Here is a 16,502-nt window from a genome sequence, read left to right as displayed (position 1 = left end):
TGTTCTGATGTAGGAACATTTTAAACTAAAGTTTCAACTTGATTTCTTTTAGGCCACCTAGATATTGTGAATTCAGAATACAAATTTAAATGAGAGTCAGTGTTTGATCATAAATTCTCGGCAGATATTTTTTTCCCTTCCAATTATAAGGAAGGTTCTAGTTAGGCAAGTTTTATTCCAAGCCCTCTTCAAGGGGGCATGGGTATCCAGTTTACCCTTATATTGAGAGCAGTCTTTGGGGTACCCAATTTTGAGAGGCCATCTTTCATTGGACTCTCACCTTAGACAGGTACTGGGCTATGCTTTTTTAAATTAAAGCCCAGAGACATTGAAAACCAATGATCAAATTCTCCTGGTTCAGAAAAATGCTCTCAAGGCAAATGCTGGCTAATGTGCTTCTTTAATCCCATAAGTATTTTTTTTTCAGTCTCTGAACTGAACAGTTCTTACTTTCTTGCAAGTTCATGAATGTATTTAAGAATATTAAAATGCTTTTATAGTTGCTTGTAGCAGATGAGGTTGGTCCTGACACCCAGTTCACCATGTTACCAGAAGTAGAACATACTATGTTATTTCATGAGTAGATCAAGTAATTGCTTTAAGTTTTTTTTCTTTTGTGAATTTCAAAAATTCATTCATGCCTGTTGTATCAAGTGAAACAATACAATACAAAAATTTATAAATGTGAAGCTAATAGTAGCTTCCCTGAACTCCAGTCTCACCCCTACAGAGGCAACCAGTGGTAACATCTGGTGTGTATCATTTCACCCTTTCCTCTGGCTCATAAATATATACATATATTCAAGAATGTATCCATATATTTAGGTGATTTGTTTCTTTTTAACAAAAAGAAATCATAGTATAGCCATTAATATGCAACTTGTTTAATTAACAGTTGATCTTGGACATGACTATAAATCAGGAAATATGGGTCTATCTCTGCCTAATTAATAGTTTTTAAACATTAAACTAATTACATTTCAAATTAATTTTTACATATAAATATATTATAATTCTATATAAGGGCTTTGTATATGCTGTTTTATAAACTCTATATATGTATATATACATATAACTTATTTTATTCTTTTTATCTCCTCTCCCCTCTTATGCCCACTCCAACTACACGTAATATCAGATAACAAGTATTAGCACCCTTGATTTCTTACATTTCAAGGGATTTCTTGTATGAATTCTCATAAAATGGTCATTAGTGGCAGATTGAAGTAGAATTTGGAGTATCTCTCCATCAGTCTTTAGCTGTGTGATCTCATCAAACTCATGTAACCTCTTTCAGTCATAGATTCCACTAGTACAAAATGGAAAGAATAATTTTAATAATCTCTACCTCAAAGGCTGCCCAGAGGATTATGAGTTAATATATATTAAAATGTTTCAGTTTATGAAACATTCATGGCACATCTCTAGTCACAGAAAATACAAGAAACTGAGCACAGTGAAGAGGCAGACTCAGAAATGGATGTTTTCCTATAAGATAACAAGGGCCACAGCAGTGATATGCATAGAGTCCTTTGGTGTCCCAGAGGACAGATACCTGATTGAGCTGTTGGTAGGTAGAAAAGGTCTGAGGACAGGAAAGATTTTTAGACCTGGTGCTTGAGTTGGTTGTTAAATAATGAGTTGGAGTTGGCATTGGAACTCTATGAATGTTAGCTATTATTGTCAGTATTGACATATTTGTTTCTTTACCTTTTAGGAGAGCTGATTTACCAAGTTCAGTCACCTGATGAAGGGGCTCTAGTGACTGCTGCTAGAAATTTTGGGTTCATTTTTAAATCCCGGACCCCAGAGACCATAACAATAGAAGAACTGGGAACACTGGTTACTTACCAATTACTTGCCTTTTTGGATTTCAACAACACCAGAAAAAGGATGTCTGTCATAGGTATGGTTGGTAGCTGAGACTATTTTTGATCTTTTCATACTGTTTTGGTTATGCTTTTCGAGGATTATTTCACTTTTGGCTACATGCTGAGGTTTGTGATAGTTTTGAAACTTTATGTATAAACTCTTGTGTTCCTCAACCTAGCCTCAATACTGCAGTGACATATAACTAACATTTAACAAGTGCTCATTATGTGCCCAGTACTGTTCTAAATGCCCTATATGAGTATGTACAATATATCAATAAAAATATAAAATATTTAAAAAAATAAACCACAAAAGTGCTCTCCGTGAATTAATTTATTTAATTGTCCCAGCAATCCTAATAAGGTAGGAACTTGTATTTATACCCTTTAACAGATAATGAAACTAAGACACATTGTATTTATACCCATTAACAGATAATGAAACTAAGACACAGAAAGGTTGAGTAACTTGCCCAGGTTCACATAGATTGAAGTAGAATAGCTGAGATTCAGACCTAGGAAGTCTGACTGCATAGCCCACTCACTTGTCCACTACACAGTACTGGCTCAGGATGAGTTTCTAAATTGCTTGGCACATGATAGTTGTTGTGAACATCGTCAACAGCCTCCTCATTATCATTCATTTTCTCTGTCCGCCTCCATTGCTGGAGAGGACCACCTAATATTGTATTTAGCACCACAACAAATCTGTGCTTTCCTGACTCAATGCTGATTCTTAGTGCTGTGTCAATGTCTCTCTCATTCATATTTAGTGCCTTTTTCCATTTTCACAATAGATATTGTAAACCTCGGCTATTTCCTCAAGTTCTCAACACTGCTACCATCTTCTTTATTCTTGAAAGCTAAATTCATCTCCTATTTCTCTAAGAAAATAAAGGCCCTCAGGAATGCACACCATTAACTCTTCTTCCCATGCTCCCCATTCATCCCCAAGCTAGATCTTTAATAATTTACTCTCCTGCATCAGAAAACAGTTGCTCTTCTTCCTTTTCAAAGCTGAAAGTTTTTTCAGTCCCATTCCTTATCCCTCCTTGCTTGCTCCCTTCTTGCTTGCACCTTCAATTTTTCAATTACTGGGTCCTTCCTTCAGTCCACAACTGTATTATCCTCCTATTTCCTTAAAGATATTGCTCATATTCTGGTGTCCACTGACTTTGCCACCATATTTTTCTGCTTTCCATCACAGATTAATTTCTCAGGTCAGTTTTTGCTTCTTGCCTTTCTTACTCTTTTCATCCCATTAGGGTTAAGTTTCTCCTTCCACTACTCAAGAAGAAATGCTTTCTCAGCAGTTTCCGTTCACCTTGTAACTTCCCAGTCCAATGGCTTTTCCTTATTAATCTGTTCATCTATCTATTTTTTAAAACAGTAGTATTTGAGACTGTTGGCCCTGTTTTCTTGACACTCCTGTTTTGGTCTCTGTAAACTTTCTGGCTCCCGATTCTCTTCTTGTCCCATTGTTTTCTTTCTCAAGCTCCTTTGTTGACTACTCTCCTTCATCCCATTCTTCAGTATTGATGTCCTTTTCTGTTTTTAGTTCCTGTGTTCTTCTTGGATGATCTTGACCACATACATGGTGGTAGCTATTGCTTATATTCTGTGACCTTCTTATGCAGCTTTTTAGCTTCAATCTCTTGCTAGAGTCCAAACATACATTTTCCGCCTTCTGTTATGTCTTATCACTGGATTGTACTATAGTTACCTAAAGTTTTATGTCAAATATGGAACTCTCTTTTTCACAACTATAGTTCTTTCTATAATCTGTATTAAAATTCATGGTTACCTCTCATTGTATGCCTGTCCATGAACTTTATCATCAATTCTTTTACTGAATTGTTGCAACTGCCTGTAACATGCATGTCCCATTTAAGACAAGAGGAGACTAAACACAAAGATTTTCAAGATTGCCAAAGATTGCCACACAGCTGTAACACAACTTGTTGCACAGTTGGGTAAGAGGCAGATCAAATATGTGAACCAGGTTTTCCAAAGTCTGGTCTTTTAAGCCCTGTTATAGCTCATTCACTTTTTTCCATAGCTTTTGTGCCCCTAGGCTAATGGTTCTCAAACTTTAGCTCCCATCAGCATCACCAGGAGGGCTTGTTACAACACAGACTGCTGGGCCCCAGCCTCTAGTTTCTGATTCAGCTGGTCTGAGGAGGGCCTACCAATTTGCATTTCTAACAAGCTTTTAGGTGATACTAATGCCACTGGTCAGGGAACCACACTTTGGGGACCACTTCTCTAGACTAATAGATCCTCAAATACTATCCATTATTTTCCCCAGAGATGTTTGAGACATTTCTCTAACCCATCTCCTTCTCTTCCACTCTCAGGCCTTAACATCTCTAGAATACTCTGTTGTCACCTGTTTCTAAGTCTCTCCTCAGAGGCATTAGAATAATATTTATTAAAATAGCCTCATAAACCCCTTTTTAATAATAAAAGCTTTTTGTCCTTTTTTCCTAATTCCCAGTGCCCTGCCTTAGTTAAGGTTCTTGCCACTGCTTGCTTGTATTATTGTAATATCTTCAAAATTATTTGCTTTAAAAATAATCCTCTCTGCTGTCACCAGGGTATTCTTTCTAAAACATAGGCCTGATTTTACTACCCCCTACTTAAAAAGCATAGGTGGCTTCCCAAACCTTAAAAGAAAAGTCGTTAGTATGATGTGCAAAATTATTTGCAATCTGGTATCAACCTACTTTTCTTCTATTTTCCAAAACTTTGAGCTCAACTAGACTTCACCATCCCTGGATGCATTGTTGCTGTTACACCCTTTGGACATGCTGTTCCCTGATCTTGAATATTCCTTTCCCCCACTTTTCTTGGAAATGTTCCCTACTACTCATCTGGTAATGTCCAATTCAAATGTTACCACTTTTCAATTCTTTTTCTCTTCTCCAAATGACCACGTTCCTCTGTGTTCTCCAGAATGCCTTGTTTATAACACCAGTGTGATATTAGTTCCATGACACTCACAACTATCCCAGTCGTTAAACTGTGTGCTACCTGAGGCAAGTGCTATACCTTAGTCTTCTTGAACTGCCCAAGGCCAAGTACAGAGCTTGGCACATGATAGGTTTTCTATAAATGTTTGTGAAATACTACTCAACCCAACACTTTGTAACTTATGAATATCCTACTCATTGTATTTAATCAATTTCTTACTATGTAAAAAGTATATATACATGACAGTAGGATTTTTGGTCTCTAACTACTAGAAACTAGCCTGGAAAGATGGCTCTCAGCAGGTAAAAACCAAACAACATCTGAGAATGTTTATTTTTATTTTTTTGACAACAGGGAAGTCCAGTGCCTGTTGGTGATGACCAGTGCCGCTGATGAGCACTCATGCCATTCTAGGTGATGGCTTAATGTTGTCTCAGCAGGAGCTATCTTCTATTTGTAGCCTCAGGGGAGGTGTTATTGATGTTGGTTTGTCCCAGAGTTGGTTTCTTTTTGCTCTGAGGGTGTTGACAAAAACCTAAAATTGCTACACAGGGAGATGTTTGGCTTTTCCTCAGCATTGGTCACCATTACAGGCTGTGGAGAAATCGCAGCCTAACCGCAAACATCAGATGTTTGCCTTAATGGATCCCATATGAGGAAAGGTAGTGCTCTACCACAGAATGCATGAAGGTTTGCTGGATTTATTTTTATTCTGTTTGGTTTTTAATCGGGAGGAATTTTAAAGGAACTCTGCAAGGGCAGAAAAGTCTTGGCATGATAACAAGGCCAAAAACAATCCTAGTCTCATGATCATCACATGGGTTGGTCTGCAGGAACAACACCCTGATGCGAAGGCTGAGGCATTGCTGCTGTTACTGCTGATCCTCCCTTTTCTCCTCCTCCTCCTTCTGCTTCCTTGTTTTGTGGGTGGGAGCCATTATTCACTAAATCATCAATGTATAATTTCAATACCAGTAGTACTATCATTCTGAAGAAAGAGCCCTGGTTTAAGTCAGAAGTATCTACATAAAAATTGATTTCTATAAAGGATGTTTTTCCAGAGAGAACAGAATCTGCTAAAAAATATAAATGAAAATATAAATGAAAAATATAAAAATAAAAAATACAAATAGTTTTGGAAGGATCAATTCTACTAATTCTGTAAATAGAAATACAGAGATAAAATTCAGAGATAGCTATTAATAGGAACAAGTGACAGATAACCATTAAAGAAGAATAAATTACAAGAAGCTTCTTGGAAGGCTCTTACAAGATCTTACAGATAAAAGTTGCTCAACTCTAAACTTTTTCGAGATTATCAAAGTACACATCACACTGTCATGTGACAGGCATTTCTCTGTGTAGATGTATGAACAGCTGCGATATGGCAAAATAGAATTATTTACCACCCTTCACAGTGCTGCTGTTGCGATTAACTGGAAGCCATTTGTGACATTTTTCTTTCCTTTACATCACAAAGGCATAGCTTCTGCTTTTGATAAATTGTGCACAATGTTGGTTCATCTTAATTAAGTAAATATTGATTTAAGTGCCCCCTATGTTCCAGGGCCTTCAGGCTAGGGGAGAATGTGAAAAATTGAAAGGTAGTTCTCTGTGGCTGCATCCAAGAGAACATGGTGAAACAGACTGGATAGCCCAGCTCTCAATAAGCTCTATATGCCTTGTCAAGGAGTCCAAACTTCATAGAAGGGAGAGGGAAGCTATTGCATCATTCTAAGCAGCAGCGTGAAGATAACTGTAGCTGGAATATACGGAAGAGTCTGGAAGGAAGCAGTCCTGGAATGGGTAAAACCAGTTAGGTTAAGGTGATTTTCTAGGCAAGAGAGAAGTGGCAGAGAGAAATCCATGGCTTCCCTTAGATGTGTGGTTGGTGGAGGGAGAATTGTGAGTGATGCCCAGATTTCTGGTTTTGGAGACTGAGTGGATGGTGAAGCTGATTACTGAGACTGGGAATATAAGAGGAGTAGCTAATTATTGGAGGAGGGTAATATGTCTAGTGTGAGTTTGGTGTGACTGGGCATATCCAAAAGATGTTCAATTGGTGGGCAGATGTGCAGGTCCGAATGGAGTGCTAGAGATGGATTGGACAGGATGTACACATTTGAAAACAGCCTGGTGATGGAACCTGAAGCCATAGAAATGAATGCAGTTGCCCAGGGACAGTATGAAGGATGGAAAGATGAAAAAAGACCCCGAGTAAATTTCTGAAGAACACTAATGTTTAAATGGAAAGCATCGGGAGAAGGTTTTATAACCTAAAAACTGTAATCTTTGTCCAATTTCTGGCCATATGTTATTTTGACCATTTAAAACTATGTCCTTTTTTAGTTTATTTAAGAAATACTAACTTCTGAAATGACTTAGATTTAATTAACTTTGAACAGAAATGACCAGAAGACTTGGAAGGAAAGAGATATAAAACTTGCTGCTAAAGCAAATGTTTAATGAGTCAACTTAAGCAGGATTCTATGAAATTGGATTTACACAAAATCAGATTTAAAGGGACAAATACTAGGTTAAGAGAAAGTATCAGGGATGGAAAGCATTTATTGAATCAGAAAATTGTACAGCTGTAAAGGACCTTCGAAGTTAGATTGTTTAAATATCTCCTTTTTACATGTAGAAACTGAGATATGGCAATGGTAAGGGATTTACACAAATCACAATCAGTCTGTGATTCTTCCAGACCAGTGACTCTAAATGTGTGGTCCAGGGAACCTTAGGGAACTTCGTGAGTTTTCTGGAGGATGCACAAGGACAAAAGTATTTTCATTATAATATGACTATTATTTGTCTTTTTCATTCTTTTTCTCATGAGTATACCATGGAGTTTTGCAGAAGCCACATGACATGTGATGTCACAACAGAATGAATGCAGAAACGGATATGGGTATCCAACCCTCTTTTATTAAACTAGGTGTTACAAGGATCTGTAATCATGTAAAATAATGCCAATCTCCAAACTAATTTTTTTTGGAAAATATAGTTTTTTTGTAGAAATGTTATTTATGTTTATATGTTAGATTTATAATAATAATTATAGTAACTAGTGTTATAAAACTTGATATAATAAAATTTCTCATTTTTAATTTCTAATATGGATATTGATAGATAAAACTCACTAAAAAACTTTTTAGAATCCTCACTCAGCATTGAAGAATTATAAATAAGGTCCTGAGACCATAAGTTAGAGAACTAATGTCCTAGTCTAGAATACAAAATACAGGCAAATGTGGATTATTCATCCTTTGCCTTTATACCTCTGGTGATGGAAGGGAGAAAATATAAGGGAAATTATTAAATTGGATTATTGTACAAGAAAATCAAGAGAAATTCTTTCCCAGGATTAAGCTTTTCCCCCCTGGTTTAACAATTAGATAAATTGCATATGTTTTTCTCTCTCTTTTTCCCCAATGTAGGGGATTAGAGCTAGAGCACAAGAAAACCCAAATGAATCCTGGCACTTAGGCAAACTAACAAAGGCTCTTAAAACAGAAGACAAGACCTAGACAAGGCCCAGTCCTAAAAAGTTTCTTGGGTACATTATTAGATCTATGCAAGCCGGGAGGAAACTAGAATAGATAAGTGTTGACTAGGGATAGAGGGGAGGGTAACATTGTATTTTGGTTTTTATATTTTTTAAACTAAGCTCTAAATTTTGTATGCCATTTTCTATGGCATTACATTAATAGTAATTAATAGTAAACATTTATGTTAACCTTTTCTGAGGCATCCTCTTCATAGAGAAAAGGGATAATTGAGTAGAAAGTGTGTAATGATCGTTGACTCAACCGATGAAGCCTACGAGGGTAAGAGTATTCAGATCATGAAGTTGTGACAAAGGCAGTTGTCTTAAGTTGTAGGCAGTTCTGGGAAGAAATACACAGCCATGCCATTCATTCATTCAACGAATAATTATTAACTGGCTACTATGTGTCAAGCTGTACAACTAAACCTACAAAGTTAGGCCAAGTGTTCTGTGGTTTGAAAGAAAGGTTTGTCTAACAGCAATATGCTGGGAGTTGTGGTTGGGAATGGAGTTGAGGGTAGCCTAGGAAGGGCTGTCAATCTCAAGCCTGTGGGGCAGGTTAAAAACACAGTACTACTGATATAGACTTCCAGTGGGAATGAGGTATAGACTTTATTTTTAAAAGCCCCTCTGTGAAGTGTGTTTTCAGCGAGAATTTGTGACCCAACAATGAACCACCAATAATTAATGGACTTTTCCAGAGTAAAAGGGATGAAGAAATATGTCAGCAAGGGCCAAGAAAAAATGTATAAACCATGACTTTGAATGGCTAGAATTGCATATGGAGATGATTTGGCATAACACTGATATTGATTTGAACAGCAGGTCTTGAATTTCACACTAGGAGACGGGCAAATAAAGCTCTCAATTCTGCTCAATATGGAGATGAAGACTTAATTTAGATGTATCAACCCTTCGGAAATAGTAAGCAAGGGAAACAGGAGGGTCATATGCTTCAGAATAAAAACACTTGTTTCTGAATTCGGGAAATCAAAGATTCCAGTAGATGGAGCATTTCTAAGTTAATAAATGAGAATAAAGCCAAGTGACTTAGGTAATGACCTAACCAAAGGCACTGAGTGTCTTACTACTGGCTAAAACATTATGCCCATTTCCAAACTGCCAGGCTGGAGGTCTGGGAGAGTCCAATTTTGATGTATGTCATTGATTATAATCTGCTTTTCCAAACTTTTTTCTTTTCAGTTCGAAACCCGGAAGGACAGATAAAGCTTTACTCCAAGGGAGCAGATACTATTCTGTTTGAAAAACTTCATCCTTCCAATGAAGTCCTTCTCTCTTTGACGTCAGACCACCTCAGTGTAAGTGCCTCCGTCTTAAGGTTAGCACAATGGCCCTTTTGCCATCTCCTATGGTTAGGTCCTGTTTAGAAAAATAGCAGCTAAATGATTTGACTACAGAAATAGAAAGCATCTGGAGAGTGGTTCCACAGGAAGCTGTGCCAATGATTGTCTGGAAATTGGCACAAGGACCCCCGCGTTCTGCCCTGTTGGAAGTCCTGTCAGTCTCACTATAGGTGGAGGAACACACAGCAACTGAGCAGTAGCCACAGAATGCGGGCGTCTGGGGAACCTGATGTAACTCCCCTGCAGCTTCATGTTGCTCCTCTTGGAAGACTGGACTAGTTCTGGAAAGAGCAGCCAGAGAGCTCCTTTTCCTTGGGTTCTGATGTGTTTGGTACCAGTGGAATATCTTATGATTACTCCCAGGGAAAGTTTAGGGCTGTGTTTAGATTGTGAGAGGAAAATAGTCTCTGGTGCACACTTTCTCCTCTAAGGGTCTTTTTATTCAGGTTGTAAATCATGATGAGTCCCTTGTGTGTCCTCAGACACCCACTTTGTGTATTCTGAGACCAGCATAATTTCTTTACAAAAGCTTTCTGAAAGAAGTAAGGGTGATTTTTGGCACTTTTCTGTTAAATGCCAAAAAGTAAGGGAATGTGAATCAATATGAGCATTACTTGTTTTAAACCTGAGATTCATGTGTGTCTCTAATATTTGTCTGTGGTTCCATTTAAGGCCATCTGGTCAAAACTCGCATTTTCTCATTGGTTTCTTTCCTTTAAGACGTTATTGAGTATTCATGTTCTTTGTCAGACTCTATATTTAATACAAAACATTCCCTGAATCTTTAAACAGCAAATAAACAAATAAAATAAAAAATCCTCTGCTTTACTTTAAACAAGTATACATATGTAACAAACCTGCACGTTATGCACATGTACCCTACAACTTACAGTATAATAATAATAAATAAATTAAAAAAAAAAAAAAATGATGGTTTAGTAATATTGGTTACAAACATAGCTATTGTTTTTGTCTTTCCAATAGAGAATTCTTGATTTTCTTTTAATCTTTTCCAGGAGGCCAGCATGGTCTTTAACATTTTTTTTAATGAAAACAACACTGGAATCATAAGTATCTGACTTTTTGCCATTACTCAAACACCAAGGCCCTGGGTTTTCATATATTCTCCTTTGATACTAAACTATAGGAAGCCTAATTTGGTCTTTTTACATTTCTCTGCAAAATAATTTTTTTTCAGATAATATAAATTTGACTTGCTCTTTGCTTCATTCACTTTGTTCATTTTGACTTCTAGATTCTGAGGTCCTAAATGTTTATTTAATTACTGATTTTGAATTGTTTAATGATAGGAAAAGACCTTAATCAAAGGCTCATTTAGGATTGAATTTGTGTTTCATGCACTAATTAAATAACTTAAATCATCTGTTTCCTTTTGTAATGTCATCTTATTGTTCATTCACTTTTGTGCAGAACAGAGAGGAAGGCAGTGGTAATGCCCAGTGGGGTTGCAAGTTAAAGGCAAAAAAGGGTTTGTATGAATTAAGAGGACAAAAGATCATTACAAGACAATAACTAGATTTTCAGATCAGTAGGGGATCCAGTGGTGGTCTTGAAAGGCAGGGCTTGCAAAATGTGATTCCAATATCCAAAGTGCTACCAATTGCCTACTAAATAAATTTAGATAATTTTTCTCAAGATCTGTCTGGGGTAAACCATCTCATTGCAGTATGCATTGACTTTTCTATTTACCTAATTACAGTATGTCACGGTTTAACCTACGCCTGGTTATAAACCTATATGTGCACCATAAGCCAAAACACCGCAGAGGAGACATACTCAATGGCAATGCCCAAAGGAGCAGAAATGGCCATAAAAATGCTTTACTTGCAGTGTAGAGGCCCATAAAATGACCACTGGAAGCACAAGCAGAATGGGAGTTTTTGAGCATTTCCCCCAAAGCAATCTGCATATGTTTCTAGTTACCATGGCTGTGTAAGACACTTAGCAACTACCAGTCTCCTCTATTTCTTTTCCCCTACTGTTAGGATAAAGCACCAGAGGTGGTGTTTGAGATTGTCAGGATACAGGATAAAGGAAGAGTGTGGTTCCCCTATCAGTTTGACTAATTTAGTACTAAGTTCATAGAATATAGCTTCTAAAAATAACACTATTTTTTGCACTAAGCTGACTTGATGATGGTGTCTTTAAAATTGCAAACAATTTATTATTATTAAGATAAAACTTTAATATAGCAAAAAATAAAAAGTTTCACAGAGGAGTCTAGAATGAAAAGTGAAGGTCAGCCTCCGTATTTAGTCCTGCTTCCCAGAAGCAACCACTTATATTAGCTTTTCTTCCTTTCTCTCCCCTTTTGCCCTAGAAGTTATGGTTATAACCTTAAGTAATATGCTTAAACTTCTAATATCTGACTATTTAACATCTATTTATTTATTTATTATTTACTTTTAGCTTTTTATTATGAAAATTTTCAAGCATATACAAAAGTAGGATTCAGTTAGTTTTAGGCATAGCATATCACTAGGAGGAATGTGACAAGACTTTGGTGGGATGTCATGTTGTGGTTCCTGGAGAGAGCCTCCTGCCTTTGATTTGAGAACTATGGCTTCTCCAAGGGTCCTTTCCTCTTCACTGAAAGCTGAGGTCCATAAAACACACTGGGTCCCTCTCATGGCCAGAAATGCTTCCTTCTGTGAAGGACAGATTGGAAACAAATATGTATTGCCATAAATGAGTATCTCAAGTCATGGGTGTCATTGATCACCTCTCAACTAGGATACTTCAGCGGGCTTTTCAACTGTCTTTAGGGGGAAGTCTTGCTCCCCTGCATGTTTTAACCTCATAGAAATAAAACGGAAAATACATACATTATCTCCCATTTCTGAGGAGACTAAACAGTTGAGAGTAAGGATAGCCAAGCAGTGCTCTTAGGACAAAATGAATTTGAGTGGAACATTTCTTACCAATTATTTTTGTTGTTGTTATTTCTGTGCTTATTGTTTCTTTGATGGTTCATGAGTCTATGTCATCTCTGGCAGGAATTTGCAGGGGAAGGCCTTCGGACCTTGGCCATTGCACACAGAGACCTGGATGACAAGTACTTTAAAGAGTGGCATAAGATGCTTGAAGATGCGAATGCTGCCACAGAAGAGAGGGATGAACGAATAGCTGGGTTGTATGAAGAAATTGAAAGAGATTTGATGGTATGAGTTTAGAAGCATGATGATTTGTGTTTACAGGAAAGATAATATGTGTTTAGAGATTTAGCATAGGAATAAGCCATTGGCTAAATCATCTTGCACACAGCAGATGTTTCTCTTTCAATTACTGAATCATGCTTTATAGGTTGGCTTTGAGTTTTCCACGTATGGTCCTAGAGAGCCTAGAACTGTATTTCTATTAGCAGTAGCTTAAGCAATTGGAAGCTTCCCAAGAGTAGAAGATAGTAGGCTCCCTATTCTTTGTCAACCTCTGATGTGTCCTTGATGTTATGGGATTTTTATTTTTCTCCTTTTTTTATGATCCACCTTTTGAGAGCAGAGAAATTTGCTGTGAAGAATGGGGCTACAGCTCTAAACCATCCTAGGCCATGAGATTCTGATGATATCTGTGCTATCCAGAGCATGGTCTATTCTAAAAACCACTCTTACCTGAAGCCCCAGTGGCCAGGAGAGTATGCTTTGTTCATCTTTCGATGAAAAATCGTGCAGGAACCTTCACTTTAGTTTATGGCATCTGCTTGTTTGTTAATGTAGAAGAATGACTAGACTTTTTGTGATCAGCTTCCTGACCATGGAATGAAGGCTGTTCTTTGGACCCCTCAGCTGTTGATATAAGTGGGGAAGCAGCTGGGGAGTTCTTAAGTCCAAATGGCTTCTTACTGCTCACGCTAACATGTTATCTGAGCATATCCGCCCCTTCAGGTAAATAATAACTCCCAGGATCTCTGCTGTTAAGTTGGCTTGATTTGGGAGCTTCCTTTTGGAGTCCTTCCCAACCCACTTTCACACAAAATAGGTTGCCTGCTATATCAAAGTATCATAATTTCTGTCTTCAATTCATATTCTTTGGCTTCCAAACTCTGTGAGTGAAATCGTAGATGTTATAGATGTTGTTTGCATGCATTAACATAAGTTTTTCTCTGTTTTTCAATAAAGCTACTAGGTGCCACTGCTGTAGAAGATAAGTTACAAGAGGGTGTTATTGAAACAGTTACAAGTTTATCACTAGCCAATATTAAGATCTGGGTCCTAACAGGAGACAAACAAGGTAACTTGAAAATGGATGATGATGATATTTTGAAAATGGGGAGATGACTTATATCACAAAATTTTAATTAACCAGAAAGGTTAATTAATTATTCATCATATCTTCCACATAGGAAAGACTTGAAATAGAGAAAAGAAAGTTAATGTATTGCAAGAATCTATTTTAAAACAAACCAAACTAACAAAATGCCTTCCATAGTATAAGCTGGGATCAGCTGAGTTTCAGTCCAATTGCCTCTTGAATATAGTCATTATACCTAGAGGCAACAATGGTATTAAGAATGTTTAACAGTTGGTTTATATGAACACTGTCCCCAGTCAGGACAGATATTGGCACAGAACTGAAGCAGGATATTGGAGACCTTGGGTTACTCCTTTAGTTTCTTGATGGTGGGGAATTTGAAGGATCTTAGGGCAGGTGTCAGGGTGATGGGAACACTTTGAAGAAGCTCAGGGAAACAGCTGTTTATCAACCGTTTATATAAATATTTTGGTATTTTAATAAGGCTACTACGGCTGTAATAGTGCAACCTGGCTGAATTCCAGGACTATCTATACAAGGTACAGTGAGAATTCATTGACTTTCAGGCTTGACAGAATGCCAAATCATTAGTGAGTCATCATGTTCTACTACATTTCCTATGAAAGAAAAGGGGACCAACATGTTTTTGATCTACTGCTAGCAGTAATGATTAAAACAAAAATGATTTTATGCTTGGCTATTTGTAAACTGAAAATATTCAATTAACTGGCACACACCTGTGTTAAAATTCTGGGGCGGAGCAAGATGGCCGAATAGGAACAGCTCCAGTCTCCAACTCCCAGCGCGAGCGACACAGAAGACCGATGATTTCTGCATTTTCAACTGAGGTACTGGGTTCATCTCACTGGGGAGTGCCGGACGATCGGCGCTGGTCAGCTGCTGCAGCCCGACCAGCGAGAGCTGAAGCAGGGCTAGGCATCGCCTCACCTGGGAAGCGCAAGGGGGAAGGGAATCCCTTTTCCTAGCCAGGGGAACTGAGACACACAACACCTGGAAAATCGGGTAACTCCCACACCAATATTGCGCTTTAAGCAAACAGGCACACCAGGAGATCATATCCCACACGTGGCCGGGAGGGTCCCACGCCCACGGAGCCTCCCTCATTGCTAGCACAGCAGTCTGTGATCTACCGGCAAGGCAGCAGCGAGGCTGGGGGAGGGGCGCCCGCCATTGCTGAGGCTTAAGTAGGTAAACAAAGCTGCTGGGAAGCTCGAACTGGGTGGAGCTCACAGCAGCTCAAGGAAACCTGCCTGTCTCTGTAGACTCCACCTCTGGGGACAGGGCACAGCTACACAACAACAACAACAACAAAAAAAAAAAAGCAGCAGAAACCTCTGCAGACGCAAACGACTCTGTCTGACAGCTTTGAAGAGAGCAGTGGATCTCCCAACACGGAGGTTGAGATCTGAGAAGGGACAGACTGCCTGCTCAAGTGGGTCCCTGACCCCTGAGTAGCCTAACTGGGAGACATCCCCCACTAGGGGCAGTCTGACACCCCACACCTCACAGGGTGGAGTACACCCCTGAGAGGAAGCTTCCAAAGCAAGAATCAGACAGGTACACTCGCTGTTCAGCAATATTCTATCTTCTGCAGCCTCTGCTGCTGATACCCAGGCAAACAGGGTCTGGAGTGGACCTCAAGCAATCTCCAACAGACCTACAGCTGAGGGTCCTGACTGTTAGAAGGAAAACTATCAAACAGGAAGGACACCTACACCAAAACCCCATCAGTACATCACCATCATCAAAGACCAGAGGCAGATAAAACCACAAAGATGGGGAAAAAGCAGGGCAGAAAAGCTGGAAATTCAAAAAATAAGAGTGCATCTCCCCCGGCAAAGGAGCGCAGCTCATCGCCAGCAACGGATCAAAGCTGGACGGAGAATGACTTTGACGAGGTGAGAGAAGAAGGCTTCAGTCCATCAACTTTCTCAGAGCTAAAGGAGGAATTACGTACCCAGCGCAAAGAAACTAAAAATCTTGAAAAAAAAGTGGAAGAATTGACGGCTAGAGTAATTAATGCAGAGAAGATCATAAACGAAATGAAAGAGATGAAAACCATGACACGAGAAATACGTGACAAATGCACAAGCTTCAGTAACCGACTCGATCAACTGGAAGAAAGAGTATCAGCGATTGAGGATCAAATGAATGAAATGAAGCGAGAAGAGAAACCAAAAGAAAAAAGAAGAAAAAGAAATGAACAAAGCCTGCAAGAAGTATGGGATTATGTAAAAAGACCAAATCTACGTCTGATTGGGGTGCCTGAAAGTGAGGGGGAAAATGGAACCAAGTTGGAAAACACTCTTCAGGATATCATCCAGGAGAACTTCCCCAACCTAGTAGGGCAGGCCAACATTCAAATCCAGGAAATACAGAGAACGCCACAAAGATACTCCTCGAGAAGAGCAACTCCAAGACACATAATTGCCAGATTCACCAAAGTTGAAATGA

The 16,502-nt window shown here is 38.5% G+C and overlaps 1 protein-coding gene across 1 annotated transcript in view; it reads left to right on the top strand.

Annotated features, from left to right (window-relative positions):
- Window positions 1-16,502, top strand: part of ATP8B4 (ATPase phospholipid transporting 8B4 (putative)) — a 264,877-nt gene that overhangs the window by 184,885 nt on the left and 63,490 nt on the right. The window contains exons 16-19 of the mRNA XM_025390477.1: window positions 1,718-1,906; window positions 9,598-9,713; window positions 12,776-12,940; window positions 13,895-14,006. Coding sequence (XP_025246262.1) covers window positions 1,718-1,906; window positions 9,598-9,713; window positions 12,776-12,940; window positions 13,895-14,006 — 582 coding nt within the window. The remainder of the gene's footprint in view (window positions 1-1,717; window positions 1,907-9,597; window positions 9,714-12,775; window positions 12,941-13,894; window positions 14,007-16,502) is intronic.

Source organism: Theropithecus gelada, chromosome 7a (genome assembly GCF_003255815.1).
Source record: "Theropithecus gelada isolate Dixy chromosome 7a, Tgel_1.0, whole genome shotgun sequence".
NCBI classification, from domain to species: domain Eukaryota; kingdom Metazoa; phylum Chordata; class Mammalia; order Primates; family Cercopithecidae; genus Theropithecus; species Theropithecus gelada.
Note: the sequence above shows the minus strand (reverse complement) of the source record. Positions and strands in the feature narration are given on the sequence as shown.